Source organism: Molothrus aeneus, chromosome Z, assembly GCF_037042795.1.
Source record: "Molothrus aeneus isolate 106 chromosome Z, BPBGC_Maene_1.0, whole genome shotgun sequence".
NCBI lineage: Eukaryota > Metazoa > Chordata > Aves > Passeriformes > Icteridae > Molothrus > Molothrus aeneus.
In genome coordinates, this window is record NC_089680.1 from 23,036,051 (window position 1) to 23,051,339 (window position 15,289).

Consider the following 15,289-nt stretch of genomic DNA (forward strand, 5'->3'; position numbering starts at 1 on the left):
CCTTGCACAAGTAATTTTCATGTAACCATTTTTTTTGATGTAAATATGTATCTGTGTTAGCTGAAGCATAATTCTGACTTTATATACACCTTAAAGACACTTCCTCAGAAGTGACTTGTAAATTTGGTTTCCTGATTTAGGACCTGTCAAGCTCTGATTATTTTAACCATTCACTGCTGCGATAGAAGTCAGCTGGAACAGCAAATCAGTACCTACGAGTGTTCAATTAGGCTCCCCAAAACTGAATCCCTGTAGGAGAGATTCTGTATTTTTCTCTATGAAGAGGTTGCATGATATGCTATTAAATTGGCCTGGATTAGAATATGAAAATGTTTATTTCTTGGTTTCTTAATCTACTAGAAAAGGTACCTCACTGAAATATTTTTCTGTAGCTTCCATGCATACCCATAATGTTCAGGCGTGTTCTTACTGTCTACAAACCATTTTAATTGCGTGCAGTTTCATGATCATGTTATGGCAAGTGTGGTTGGATTTGGACTTTTACCGTGGCTTTTCTTCCGTGCTCACATAAGAGGGAGTGCCCGTGGCAACTTTGTGAATGAAGAAGAAATTTGCTAGTTAAACAGTTTTGCTTCCTATATGATTCATCGATTCTGGGTATTTTTTCCTTTTTTTCTGAGGTAGTAGGGCAGTAGTGTACTGAATGTACAGTTAGTATTGGAGTTAAATTAATTTTATGCTAATAAATGATGTGTAGTAACACATCAGCATACAGAATCTTAGTTCTTTTTCTATTTGTCCTTGGATTAAAGTAAAATCTGGACCAGATTACAATTAACAGTGAAGTAACTGTAATAGTATAATAGTCTAAGAATTAGGTCATTCAGATTGTAATATCTTTATTGTCTTTAATGCTTATAAAGATAGGAAGTGTTTGGATGGTCAGCAGACCATTTTTTCCCTTTGCAAAAATCTGCTTGTCTCCTCGTGGGGTTAACTTAAAAATACGAACAGAAAACAGTTTTATTGATCTTTTTTCTCAATGAATAGATTTTTATGTCTGAGGTAAATTTTCTGGCAACCATCACCACCTGTACTAAATTTTGTAAGTTCAGTTATTAAGGTGAATAACAGTGATTATTATATTGCTATCTTTGATAAGCTTTTGTTGCTTCTCTTTTACAATTCAGTCCTTAGCAGCCTTCCTCTAACTGCAAGGTTCACTTCATTGAGCCAAAAAAAATGAGACAAGGAAAGGTAGAGAAAACGTTCATAATTGAAAGTTTTATAAATAGATTTTATATAGATGCATATGTATATTTAAAAAGCTTGACCAAATGATGACTTTGACAAAGATTTAACAAACCAGGAGTGTGAAGCTTTCTGTAGGCTAACAGTTTTAATGGGTTTATCTTAGACAGTTCCTCAGTTGTGAAAGTGTCAGTTAATAATTTACCCATCCCAAGACACAGTGGAAGCAATCACACTCTGGAGCGAGGTACTCCTGGGCCTGTCGCAGTGCTGCAGCTCATCTTGACTCCAGAAATGTGCCATTCAGTGCGACATCAGCACTGCATCTGCACTTTGACAAATGAAGTCTTGTAAGGCCTAAATAACGCATGGGAAGTTTCGGAACAGCAAATAGCTCTTCAGCTGATTTCTGCAGCAATGGATTACTGTAAATGTCCATCTGCTGCACATCAGAGGCAACATGGGTTAAAATGAAAGTATTAGGGGCTTTTTGGTACCATGTTTTGGGATGGGTTTGCTGGTGTCTTTTGTTGTTGGCCTGTTTTTTTTTCTCTGAAAAGCCCCCAACCTTCCTCCTCCTACCACCCCTGCCAAAACCCTACCAGAAGCTCCCAAACCAAAAAAACAAAAAGAACCCCCAAAAATCCCTAAGAAACCAAACGTACTTCCCACCACCACTCAAAGAAAAAAAAAACCCAAACAAACAAAAAACTACAACCAAAACAAAATCCAATGTAGAAAGTATTTCTGAAGTGCAGAGGAACAGTTAGCAACATTTACATGGTATTTGGAAAGTAAATTTTCTGCTTTGATGATATATTGCAAGAGCCAGAGTTTTCTACCAGAAATGTGAATGTTTAACATAAAAAAGCTCTCAAATATAGTATGTTTACCATCACCCTTTACCATGCAATTTGTTCAGATGCAGTTGTTAACATGAAATCGCAATAGATTAGGCAATATTTATGTGAATTTTATTCCAGCATTTACTCATTGAATTATCCTGTACTACCAGGATGGTAAGTTCTGTAATTTGCTTTCCTCTACATGAAGAATGCTTCTCCACAAATATTCACTATTGCATGCATATTTTTTTATTAGAAATTATGCCATTCTAAAGATTTACAGTTACTTAATAGTGATTTATTACAGTAACTTATCCTGCCAGCTGTGGCACACTTTTACTGGAATTTGTAAATCAAATGTGTATTGAAATTCACTAGAAACATGCATTTCAGATTCTAATGAAATGTACTTCAAAATTGTTTTTAGAAGTGGGCATCTATATGAATGAACTGCAATTTTCAGTTTGTATTGTTGCTTATAACTTTTCATCCACCTGTTTTATTTACTTAGCAGTCTTGGATATTTTACCTACTACAGGTTTAGTGAATGTTGATGCTGCTGTGTGGAACAAACAGCAATAAAACTGTAGAGTCATTGACTTGGTCCTCTAAGGCATCAATATCAAGTCATGCACCTGACCTGCAGTGATCAAGTTGCATTAAGGATTAGGAGGAAAACCTGGGAGCAGTTTCCGGTGTACTTCTAATTGCTGTCTCTGTGTTGTGATAGAAATTGTATGTATTGAATTCAGTGAATCATAAGAGACACTGAGTGAAATTAGTATTTGAGGTGACAGAAAAATGTCTGTATGCTTGGAGTGGGGGTAAAGAAGGAAGAGAGCAAGAGCATCAGTGAGATTACAATATTTTGTAGAATGTTAACAATATTGTCACAAGAGTATTGTTTCATTTTCAGCTTAACTATAAACTCTACATTGATTTCATTTAAAGCTCTGGTGAAGCATCATGCCAGTAACTCTTTTCAGTTTGTATTCTGATACCTGCTATTCTTGGCTCTTTGAAAATCTGTTGTGAACTCTGGGTGTGAAGCACTTTTTAAAATTCCAGCTCTATGTATCAGTTTCCCAATAGTAAAAATCAGGATGAGATAATTCCTTTCTTCTATCTGTTGTCTCTTTTGATTATTCAGGCTATAAACCTTTCTAGACAGGAATTCTCCTTTCCTTTTGCTTGTACCGCACTCAGCACAGCTGGAGCGGGGAGATGGGATCAGCCTGGTTTTAAGTCTCTTAGACTTCACTTTAATACATGTAGGATGTAGCTAACAGCAATGAAGCCATCTCTCAGTTCTTGTGTAAGTAACCATGAGAGAAACTGTCTAGAAGTGAAAATTCAAAATATCTCAGCTTCTTAGAGAGTTTTATTTTTTGAGTTCAGTTCTGAACTACAAAAAAAAAATCATATGTTGGTTCATACCTTGTGAAAATCAGCTGCTGATCATTTGTGTACAATTATAGGACTCCAGCTTGCCAGATAAACATGTTTTCTTGTTTATCAAAGATCAGAAATAAACTTTGAATGAATTTGATAAAACATGTTGGGATACTGAAAGATTGCTTTTTATTTTTTTGAAAGTAAAATTGTCATGACAGGTTTCAAAAGAAAGAAAGAATGGGAAGTATAACATTCCTAAATGAGTAGCCGAAGATGTTAGTACTATCTCTGAAATCATGAATACATTATAAAAACGCATAAGCAAAAAGATAATTTAAGTACAGTCACAAAAAAGCAATTCAGTATAAAAATAATGGTAGGTCACTGATTGAGAAACATTTAGAAATCTGTTCCCATTTCCTGTATAGGGATGAGATTACTTCTGTAGTGTAATTGCAGGAGCATTCCCAGTAATATGGGAGCTGAGAGTTCAAGGTTAATTTCTTAAATAATTTTTAAAAATGATAAATTTATTATTTTAAGGACTCTGCTTTATTTGACAGGAAACAACTGATTTTTTTTCTATGCTTTCTAGGTATTCTTTTTACATCAATTGCTTTTATGCATTTCTTCCTTTAAGTGAAGCGTATGACACTATATAGTCTTCCATGTGTTTACATTAATGCTTATCATGTATTCCGTTTGAAAAGTGACCTGCAAAGCAAATAAACCTGCTTGTGGTCTGATTTTGCTTGGCTTAGCATTTTTTTTTTCCTCAGGTCTTGTTGTATTAATCTTGTATGTGAGAAGGGAGTAAAAATACGGGAAAAGTTTTCATTGTTCAAATTTCTACATTGCTTTACTGTTTCAGTCTCTTTGATTTAAAACTCACCGAGATTTTTCTACTTTGGAAGGCTCAAACCTAGAGGATCAGCTCTCCAGAACAGAGAGAAAAGGCAATTTTTGGTATTTGAAAGTCAGATTTTCCATCTCCATCCAAATTTGCTCCTAAGACAAATTTCATCCTTTAAGCAAAACAGGACATATCTTCCTTTATTGCAGTTTTGCTTAAGATGATACTCTGTGTGCATCCAAGACTCCCTCTAAGAGTGACAAGAGAATTATCATCCACCTGCAAAAATTCTTCCTTTTCCTAAAATGAATCTAAGTTGAGTTTTGGATTGGGTTTTGGTTGAGTGTTGGAGTTGGTTTGGGTTTTTCATTATTGGCTTCTGACATGTTCTCAGGTATCCTGGAAGTGAGTTGGATGAAGGACAGCTGATGATAGTTATAATACTATAACGATCCTGTGCTCTAATGGCTGTCTCTCTAGTTCTGTTTTCAGCATACAACCAGCCAATAAAACCTACACTAGTGTTTCTAATAGGTTACTCATTTTCTTGCTCAATACTGCTTTTCTCAATGGAAATCAAAAGAGTGGCATTAATTTTTTGGAAAAGGAGGGAGAGCACTGGCATCTAACTGCTGGCATCCTGAGGGAGCTTGGTAATTATCACTTATGCTCAGCCATTTCCTTTCCCTGAGTCTTCCTCATCTTTAGAGAATTAACATGACTGAGGATGAATGCCAGCTCTGGGTGAACTTCCTTCACTTCATATCAGCTAGCTCTGGGATAAATCTGTTGATGTTAGTGTCCTTCCTTTACATTTTCCAAGTAACCATCTTTTTTTGGGAACTATCACTCTTTGCTATGATTGAACCTTGCCAGTGTTTCCAAGATGTATTTGGCATAAAGTAGAAGAGGCTCTCTTGCAAAATTGGTGAGTTTTTGAAGGGACATTTATGTATCCCACAGGAACGTGCAAGCCCAGTTTTCAGATTAAAAGTAGTAAGAAAAGTAATTTAAACTCAGGTCATAAAATGTGTATATCCAAAAGATGAAGCTTCTGTTTGGTATACAGCACAAGTAAAAGGATGAAACAATCACATTTCAGGGGAAGAAAAAGATGAACAGGCATAGCCTTTTGGTTTAGGATCCATTAGCACACAATGGGAAATCTTACAAAAATTCAGACTAAAGTAACTTGAAAGTACCTGTCTTTCCTTGTTTGGTTTCAGAAATGTCTGAGATTTGTCCTGCAGAGGACAATACAAGGTATTTTAGTAAGGAGAGAGACATATTATTTCTTCTCTATTGTACATGTAATAAAGTTGCAAACACTATTGAAGTGTGGCACAGAGTTTTATTGTGAAATGCTGGTTAGAGCTGCCTTTGTGCCTTTTAGGTGCAGGCTAAACAGAAGAGGAATGTTCTACAGAGGAGAATTTAAGGACCAATGCTATTGTCTGGAAAACACTGCACTCCCTATTTCTTCCATCCTTTAACCCCATCCCCATCCCGAACCCCACCCCTCAAATCCTTGGTATTTCCATGACTTGTAGATACTTCTTTGGTGCCAGCCCTGTAAGTCTGTTGCAATTACTGTAAAAACAAAATCCAGTTTAGTCTTTAAATAGTGCTTTTAAGGTCCCTGTGGATCAGCTTGTCCCAAGTAGGCTGTATGAGAAAGCCAAGGCAGGAACTGTCCATCATAATCTTCCTTTAGAGCATGTTTGCCCCTTTCCTCAAACACTCCTATTCTCTCTTCAATTGTGTGAATGGTGAAAACCTGAAAGCTTCAAATTCAGGTCTAGGTCCTAAAGAAAACCAGCATGGTTTATTTGTGGGTTGGGAATAGGGGTTTGAATTGGCATAGACTTGTGGGTGCTTTGGGGCTGGAGCACACACAGCTGTGGGTTCCAGATGCTTGCTATCCAGTATTAATGTGGCTTGTCTGTGAAACCATGGCCTCCGCAGTACTATACAAAGGTCCATGCCTGTGGTGGTTTGGGAACTACTCCCAGCAAGAGAAATTTCAGTTTTTAAAGTTACTTAGAACAAATTTACAGACATCCATTCAGAATAGATAATTGTATTCTAGCAAAATTCTGTTTATGTGTTTAATTTTAAGAGAGATTCAGACACTAGTATGTGTGAAAATTTCAGACTCTTGATACAGAGCATTTTGTTTAGCAGGTGAACCAAGGAAGAAACAAGTTTATTTGCCCTATAATGTCTTAAAATTATAGGAGCTGAACCTCCTACATTGCTGACATAACCAGCATGCAAATATTGTAGGAATATATTTATAGTGTTTATATGCAGCTACTGTGTCTTTGTCTGCTATGGTAGGAGCACAGAGAACATATTGTCTATTGGATGGAAAAGAGAACTACATATGCCCACTTTCTTCCAAATGTGCTAAACTTTTTCAGGTATATTTGCCTTTAAGAACTACATGATTTCCACAACTTTTGAAAAGTGAGCCAACTCATGTCTGGTTTTTTTGAAAGTATCAATGAATTACTAAAATTAGGAATATTTTTTCATTCTATATTGAAGCCATTTCTTAAGAAATTCACACAGCCTTGTATATTAAATTTAACAGAATAGGAAGTATTTCTAGATCACTTTTTATTGTAAATTCTCCCCCTGCAGTTGTGTGATTTAATAAAGAAATGGCTTTGTATAGTATCTTTTGCACAAAATTTATCTCCAAAACACTATGCAGAGTTAATAAAGTTAAAAGTTTTTTTGCCTTTTTACTAGAAGTTAAGAGACCCAGACATGAGAACAGAGACATATTGTTTCCAGATGAAGGCTGAAAATAGATGGAGAATTAGGGAGAGAAATGCAGCACGGTGGTTCCAGATGGCAGGCATTGCAGAGGAGAAGGTTCTTGCAGCCATGTTGGCCAGAGTATACAAAAGGACAAAAAACCAGTCTGATGCCAAGCAGAGGAAGCTGAAATATAAAGTAATGAAAGTAATAATGTAGGAAACTCGTCAAATATTTTTAAAGCAATTAAGTTTTCTTTTTTTTTTTTTAACTGAGTGAAGAGCTGGATTTTTTTTTTTGTGTGTGTGTGTGCAATGAGGATATTTCAAGTGAAAAGATATTATAAGACCTGAGTTTTACTGTTGTTCTGTACTCATTAGGTGAGCAGAGTTTTTTGCTTAGTTGGTTGGTTTTGGTATGTTTTCAAACAAAATAGTAGCTTGTAAGTATTTAAAAGTTGATTGAGTCTTATTGCACTTCTGAGTATCTTATAAATTATTTAATTGTCTGATGGATATGTGGCTATCTAACTATAGGGCATGAAATATGCTCCGTTCCTCTAATACACTAGAGGAGAGACCTGTTTATAAAGTATTTAGTATTGGTTTTATAATGCACTGTTGTCAACAGGAGACCACGGAGCTCAAAGATCAATCTCATTTTGACCCACAGTATTAATGCTGCTTTATGAAACTCTGTGACAGGTCACTTAGACAACAGCTCTTAATGAAAGGACCTTGTGCCAGTGTGTGGTCGTGTGACTGTCTGTTAGTAAGGCATACTTCAGTCGCTGCCAAGGCTGCAGATGAATCTCTTCGTCCAAGTCCCTGAGGTGACTTTGTGGCTGCTGCTGCTGCTGGCCAGGTGATGGAGCTCATCATTTCCCCAGTTCTCCAGAGAGAAGTGAGACAGAGAATGCTGAGTTCTTACTAATGCAGCTTTTCCTAATTGTCCAGAGAGATAGTAGGACACTGGGCAGTTCAGGCAATTCTGTGTACTGTGAATGAGTCAGTAATTAGAAATAAATAGCTGCTCTTAATTCAGTCTTGCATTTGTGCATGCAGTGTCTTTTCAGCTATCTAATATTCAGCTGTTCTATATGCTACCAACCCGTCCCCTCTCCTTTTTAGGTAATTTTAATTATTTAATTATGACAGACTTATTTTTTAGACACCAAATAATTGCAACTAGGAAATGGCACAATGGATTATACTATGAAGTAATTAGATCATAAACTTAGCCTACACTTAAGCCCTTTAGGCTGTTGTGGGATCCAAAGGCCTTGCTTTTTATAGACAGTTTACTAAAAGGATGAGAGTAATGAAATTAGCTACCAAAGAATAAATCGCTTTGTAAAGGTCTTGTACTAAGCTAGCATCCAATGGACAATTTCCACAGTTTTAGGTTGTTTTTCAGAAAATAAAGTTTCAGAGTTTATTATTAAAACAATAAACCTTGCTTAACACAGATAATCAATAGCTGAAGGATACTTTAATATAATAGTATACCTGTATAATAATATAGCAATAATCTGTGGATGTAAACCTATGTAAATGTGAGGTTTTTCAGACTGAAGTGTTTGAATTGTTTTTCTCAATGATTTACATAAATGAGGTTGATGTGGGTTTTTTTAACCATTGCTGTGAGCTTGGTAATATTCCTGTTGAATCTTGAACTTAAGTTCCAGCAGATACAACTGGTTTTGAAATATTTTATTTTAAAGGTGAAATACAATTATTTTTTGTGTTATACAACTTCCTATATTATATGGCATGTCAGGTGTCCTCTGTCTGCTTAATTCTGCTAAATCAAAACAGAATGACTAAATACCACTATTATTTCAGTGATGAGTTATATGGACAGTTCATTAAATGCACAGTTTAAATCAAAGTCTTTTGCATCTACTCTGCTTTGAACCAGATTCTCATACCTTAACATTGTTATCTATTACCATTTGCTGTAAACAATTAAGTAATAAATAGATAGTTTCTTGTCAGAAAAAGACACTGAAAAAACCACTGATGTGTCATGAAGAATGGATGTGAAACTGCCATATGTGCTGAACAAGCTGCCCTGTTTACCTGCCTGCAAATTAAGGAGTTTGCGCCAAATTTTTGCTGGACATGTAAAATTCTTCTGAGAAAAGCATGGACTTTTTTTTGTTTATTGCTTTATCCATATATATGTAGTGATTATTACTAGTTGAAAGCCATGCTCATGTGGAGAATACCTTTTAAACAGCAACTAATCACTTCCGAGATTTAATTGGTATATTCAGCAAACTGCTATAACTTGGCATTATGTTTGTTTTTATCAAGTTATTTATTTTTCTAACCTTTTGCATCTTCCATTTCACCTGCATTTTTCACTTATTTATGCGTAGCTACTCTAATTGTGATTCTTTGGTTCCTTCTGCTTCACATGTGTACTCCTCTGTTGTTGAGCAGACAAATTAATATATTTGACACATCTCCCTTACAAAGTAGAGAAACATAGATGTGAGCTCCCTATAAAAAGGAGTTGCAGGCGGCCTGAACTTCCAATATTGGCTTGTTTAAATAAAAAACCCAAACCAAACAAACCCACAAACAAACAAAATGAAACAAAACACCCCACAACCAAAGAAAAACAAGAAATCAAACTTGTGTGTTACTAATCACTTTAAGATTACAAGAGCTTTCCTCTAGTTTTTGTAATATCTGCCATATTTATGTTCTTCCCCCTCAAACCAGCAAGTAGTCTCCAACATCATGTTACATACTCAAGGACAACATACATAGATGTAATTGTCTTCTCAGTGTGCTTACTTTTCTGGATTTCACTTTTCTTTTTTTTCTTTTACTTGCTAAAATGTGGCATCTGCATGACTAAGATCACGATAATCTCTGTTTGATGTTTTATCTGCCAGCAATAGGTCACAGTTTTCCCCTTATGTTTGCTAGTGCCATGTCTCCATAAGGGCTCTGTGGTATGGAATGCTGATACTTAGTTTGGCAAAGATGTGACTAGGATTAGTTGCAGTGTGACAGCTTGCTAGGAACTACAGCTCATAACAGAAAGACTCATGATCAAAAGTTGTCTTTGAGGATAAGTGTCCTGTCACATCACATACTAAAGAAAAGGCTGAATAACCAATTTAGAGTAAATAGTGTTTGAAAATATGATTTTTAATTAAAGCAAAAATTCAGTTGAGGTTTTGCCATGCTTCAGTTCAACTTGAAAATTCTTCCTAACAAAAAACCAAACAAACAGCAAAAAACCAAAACAACCAAAACCAAAACAAAAGAAGAGATGTAAAATATAGATGTGGACACTTACAAATCAAAGTGAAAACCAGATTCATAAATGCACAATAGTTTAGATAAGATAGAGAAGGATTCAGCAAGGACATTTGGAACACAGGGCAGGGGACTTAAAGAAATTCAGTCTCATTGTTGCATGATGACATAATCAGTCCAATGCATTTTGGCTGAAAATCAGAAGGTGCCTATTAAAACTTACAGAAAAATGTTTTACAAAGTAAGGATGACAGGTCTCAGAGACAATACAGTGCTGTCAATATTTTTTCTTTAGAATGTGGAAATTTGGGTGGATTATCTGTTCAGAGGAGGTTTCTTTTATTATCCCCTCTGCCTTCTTCTTTTTTCATTTTAGACATCTGTTAACATTTCATAGAGTCAAACAGATGTTGCGGAGTGAGTCCCTTATATAATTCTTAGGGAGAAGGAGTTGATAAAGAATGACATTACCACGGGTGATTCACCACTTCTTTGAATATGAGCATCAAGATGGCTTTGCATAATTTTCAAGTATGAGATAATATTCCTGATAGGACACAATTCACAACTTCATTGTTATCCATGGATAAAGTATTTAATGTGATTGTTACAGTCCCTGCTTACACATTAAGGAGAAGAATTATTTCATACTTGGTCAAATATATACTTTTTTGGAGGCAATGTGGAATAGTTAGCTCCAACATGTCTTTAAAACAACCCCAACTATATAAGCTTAGTTGTTTCAGCACAAGCAAGGGCTGATTGTCATGCGATGTAGAGGACCATTTTCATTATTTTGGCAAGAACAGGGACAGTTTTGTCCTGATGAGCTGTTAGATGAATAGCAGAATGTGTCACATGAAAAACCACTGATCTTTAACCCAGCTATCTACTTAACCAAGCCTAGAAATGAATAGTGAATGTGGGAAGAGCAAAGGCCAGTTTGCTGTCATTACAAATTAGAGAAACTGTTAATATCTGCAGCCAAATGAACTCTGGGAGTTACAGGTACTAGACAGTAAACTGGTTGAGGGTAGAGACACTTAGGAGAGAAGTTCAGTAACTGTGTATGGTGGGAGTATCTATCATTATTATTGAAGATTGGTACATTTGTATAAAAAGACAAAGTTTTCTAAATCTTCTCCTGGTGACTTTGATGAATCCAGTGAATGAACATCAAATATAAGGACCTCTCCTTTGGAATAATCGATTGCTTTTTATCTTTAAATAGAATTGCAAAAACTAAATTAAGAGAAATAATAAATCTCTGCTCAGTGTTTTATCTTTTTTTTTCCCCAGGAGTCGTCTCGGGGACACTGCTTCATGTACAGTTAATATAAACATTTATACTGAACTCCTAGATGTTTGAAAAACAAATACTGTAAAGATCAGTAACATTTTAAAATGATCAGTTATGGGAATTAATGCTTACAGAAAAACACCATTCTTTCTTGCCCTGCGAGTAGAATCACATTGTCTCCCTACAGTCTTGTTAGCTCATACTAACTGAAATGCAAATTCTTTCCAACTAATTGGACCTCGTTGAACGTACATGTACAGTACATAGTTATATGCATGTAGATTTTTTTTACTAAATTCCTCTGTAATTATTTTCTTGATTAATATCTAAAGCAGAGACGTGGAACAAAAATCTCTTTAAAGAGTTTACATATTATTGAACATTAAGGAGATAGTAACTGTTGCATGTTTTAACAGCTTAATTAATAATAGAGAATAATTGGAACAAAAAGAAGAAAATATTTTTTCAATGTTTAGTCATTTTGAACTATTTGCATTAACCCTTTGAACTAATTAACACTTAAACTGTCAGAGTAATGGAAATTAGAAAAAAGTAGGATACCTATACATTATATAGCATATTCTGCTGGCTAGATTTTCTTCTTGGCATCACCTGGATTTTCTGTAATCACCTTTCCTATCCTTTCTTGCCATATGGTGCATTTCTGTACCAGTAGTTTTCAGAGGAGAGATGAAATCAACAAATTATATTTTTAAACGATTCAGAAAGTCATGCATATAATGTAATTGTCTTTGAAAGTAAGTAATAAGTATTATTTAAAAGGAAAAGAATAAAATACCCTTAACACCACATACAGTCCTTTCAAAAAACACAAGCAGACAACTGCAACTGCACTCTGTTTTAAGTTCCATTAGAACCTGGATTCTGTAGGCACCTCTTCTATTCAGGATCTGGATATTCCCAGGAGGTGAAAATGTAAAATAATTCCACAGATCCTTTTATCTGTCAGCACAAATGCCATTGGATAGCAGTAAAATACTTGCAGAACATACTCGCTGATTAAAAATCTATTGAAAATGAGATATTTTTTAAATGCTTTTAAAAGGATTTTTTTCAAATTCTTTTAGAGCCCTTACGTTGACTATAGTGTTTCAGATTCTCATATGAGCTAGCCAAAGAGGAGAGAAAATGCTTAGTTTGTGCCAGACTTGTATACTAAAGTTGTGGGGTTTGCTTTTTTTTTTTTTTCCTCCTCTCCTTCTTTTCTTTCTACCCTCCCTCCTTTCGCCCTTTTCACCCCAATCCCCAAACTCATTGCTGTACAGTTAGGTGAGGCTTAAACTGCTACTTGAGGAGGTTGGCTTCTGTTGTATTTTTCCTGCTTGGTTACTTTTATCTCCTTATTGACTGCTACTTTTCATATCCCTGTTTGAAATTCAGGGATTTCTTGTTTTCTTGAATTCAGTATTTCTTGTTTTGGTTTTTCTGTGCTGGCATTATTTTGCCAAGCAAGATGCAGTAGAGACACTAAATTTAAGGATGACCTGAGCTGGACTGGGTCTGACAGAATAAATTTTGTTTCTTCTCGGTCATGTTAGTGGGGTTGGGGGGGGTGGGGGGAATATATCTTTTTGAAAACGTTCTGAAGCTGGGATGTAGAAGTCACACATTCGACAATTAAATGATAGTCCTCCTTTGATACAGTGATATGAATGAGCTTAGATTTCTTCTAAGGTTGTATCATTCTGGCCAAGATTTCTGCTTGGGAAGACCAGATTTGGATGTATTAGCTAGTCAGCCTAATAACCCTGTACAGACTGTATTGATTTTCTAGGAGAGAGTTTATGAACTAAATAAACTTGGAGTTGGTGTCTTAATAAACTGCTTCTCTCAGTCTGTCACATTTCGTTACTTAGCTCTGCAGTTTAGGGGAAAAAAAGGCTAATTCTGTTACAGATTGTTCACAGCAGGGTCTCCAAATTAGCCCTTTGTTTTGTAATGCCACCTTGCTTGGGCTGGCTTTGAGCACATTTCTCAGTTTTACCCTAATGAGTTGCAACACTGATAATGTGGCTGATGATCTTTCATTGATTTCACTATCACTTGCTTGTCTGGTAATTGATCCGTTGCTGAGCCTCTAGTTAATTATATCGGCTTTGACATGGCCCGATCCACTGGGAATTTCAAGTCTTGCAGAATAACAGTTTTAATAAAAGAGTCTATTACTGCAGGTGCTTGCTGCTGCACTCCAGTTGATTTTGTGTGTTTGTGTGCACACGCATGCATGCGTGTGTGCATGGATGTGGGTGTGGGGGTGGTTTTTTTATTCTCTGGGAGAGGAGAGGACTGCAGGACAGGAAAACGATGCAGGGGGAGGGGGGGGAGTGGGTAAGAGATGGAGATAAAGACTGTGAGCGAGAGCACACAAGAGATGCAGAACGGAGAGGAGGAAGCTTGCTATTGACAGTGTCCTTAAGCCTCCCACAAATAACAGCCATTAGTGGGAAGGTCAGAAGCTGAGCATGCAGCTTGACTGAGGCACTGAGTGCCACTTCAGAAATGAAGAGGCTGGCAAATTTTAGAGGGAGTTGGAGGGGCTAATAGCTAGCTGTAAAGGTACAGCCACTGTTGGTACAATTGACTCCTAAGTGTCATTTTCCCCTCCCCAGTAGAGAATATTTTTATTGACCACAAGTGGACTTAATATATTTTAAAGCAACAGTTCTTGGGGTTCTTCCTTGTTTCTTCTTGGATATTGAATTTGCTGCTTCTGAGACTTTTTTTTTTTGTACTTAATGGTGCTGAACTGAAGGAAAGTTTAACAGAAAAGCTTTCAAGAGATGTAGGGTCTAGAGGGGAAGGCACATTTGTGTCAACATAGTGTACATCTTCTCATCTTTTCTCATTGCACACTAATGACACAGAGCTGCCACTGAAGCTCTCTTCTGTTTCTTTTGTTGTTTCAGAGAGTGAGGTTTATTGTTATTCCTGAGTTAAGAAAAAAGCAGTGAGTGGTACATTTGTCCTCCTAAATTTGTAGATTTTATTAGAAGATGAATGTTCCTTATGTTGGAAAGGATACCTTTTTTTTTGTTTTGTTTTTTAAACTCTGGCCATTTTTTATAAGGTTGCATGAATTTTGTTTTATTTATGAAGTTTTTGCAGAGTTATGATTTCTGTATATAAAGGATGAAATGGGTAAGAGAATTTTTCAAATAAGATTAATTTTAGAAAGCCTGTGTAATTAAGAGCAGTATTGCAATAGTATTATTTAACTTGATGTATAGTACTGTACCTTAAGTACAGGAGATCTTAAAGGAAAAACATTGGTTTTTTTGCATTACTTTTTAGCTGTGTGGGACCAGATTCTTTTTTGCTGTGGTTAATTTCTTTGTTCTTTACTATTTGAAAGGTGTATTGTATCTGCTTCAACCAGCTTCTTAAAAAAAAAAAAAACCTAAAAAACTACTTTTGATCTTTTGGGGGAGGGAAAGGAAAGGCTAGCTTTGTCATTTTTTCCATCCTTTCTTGCTCTCGATTCTGCTTAAGACTCTTAGCAGTGGGCAACAAGAGAGAGGGGTGTGAGAGATGAAATGACTGTGTGACTTTCTAGTTTTATTTCAAAAGAAGTTGGATCATGTCTTTTTTCCCCTCTTGGGTAAGAGTTTCTTTTGGGATA

At 35.9% G+C, this 15,289-nt stretch overlaps 1 protein-coding gene across 1 annotated transcript in view; it reads left to right on the forward strand.

Annotated features, from left to right (window-relative positions):
• The first annotated feature begins 15,247 nt into the window (after positions 1-15,247).
• The window catches only part of BNC2 (basonuclin zinc finger protein 2), a 234,725-nt gene continuing 234,683 nt past the window's right edge, over positions 15,248-15,289 (forward strand). The window contains exon 1 of the mRNA XM_066569529.1: positions 15,248-15,268. Within this exon, the coding sequence (XP_066425626.1) occupies positions 15,248-15,268 (21 nt within the window). The remainder of the gene's footprint in view (positions 15,269-15,289) is intronic.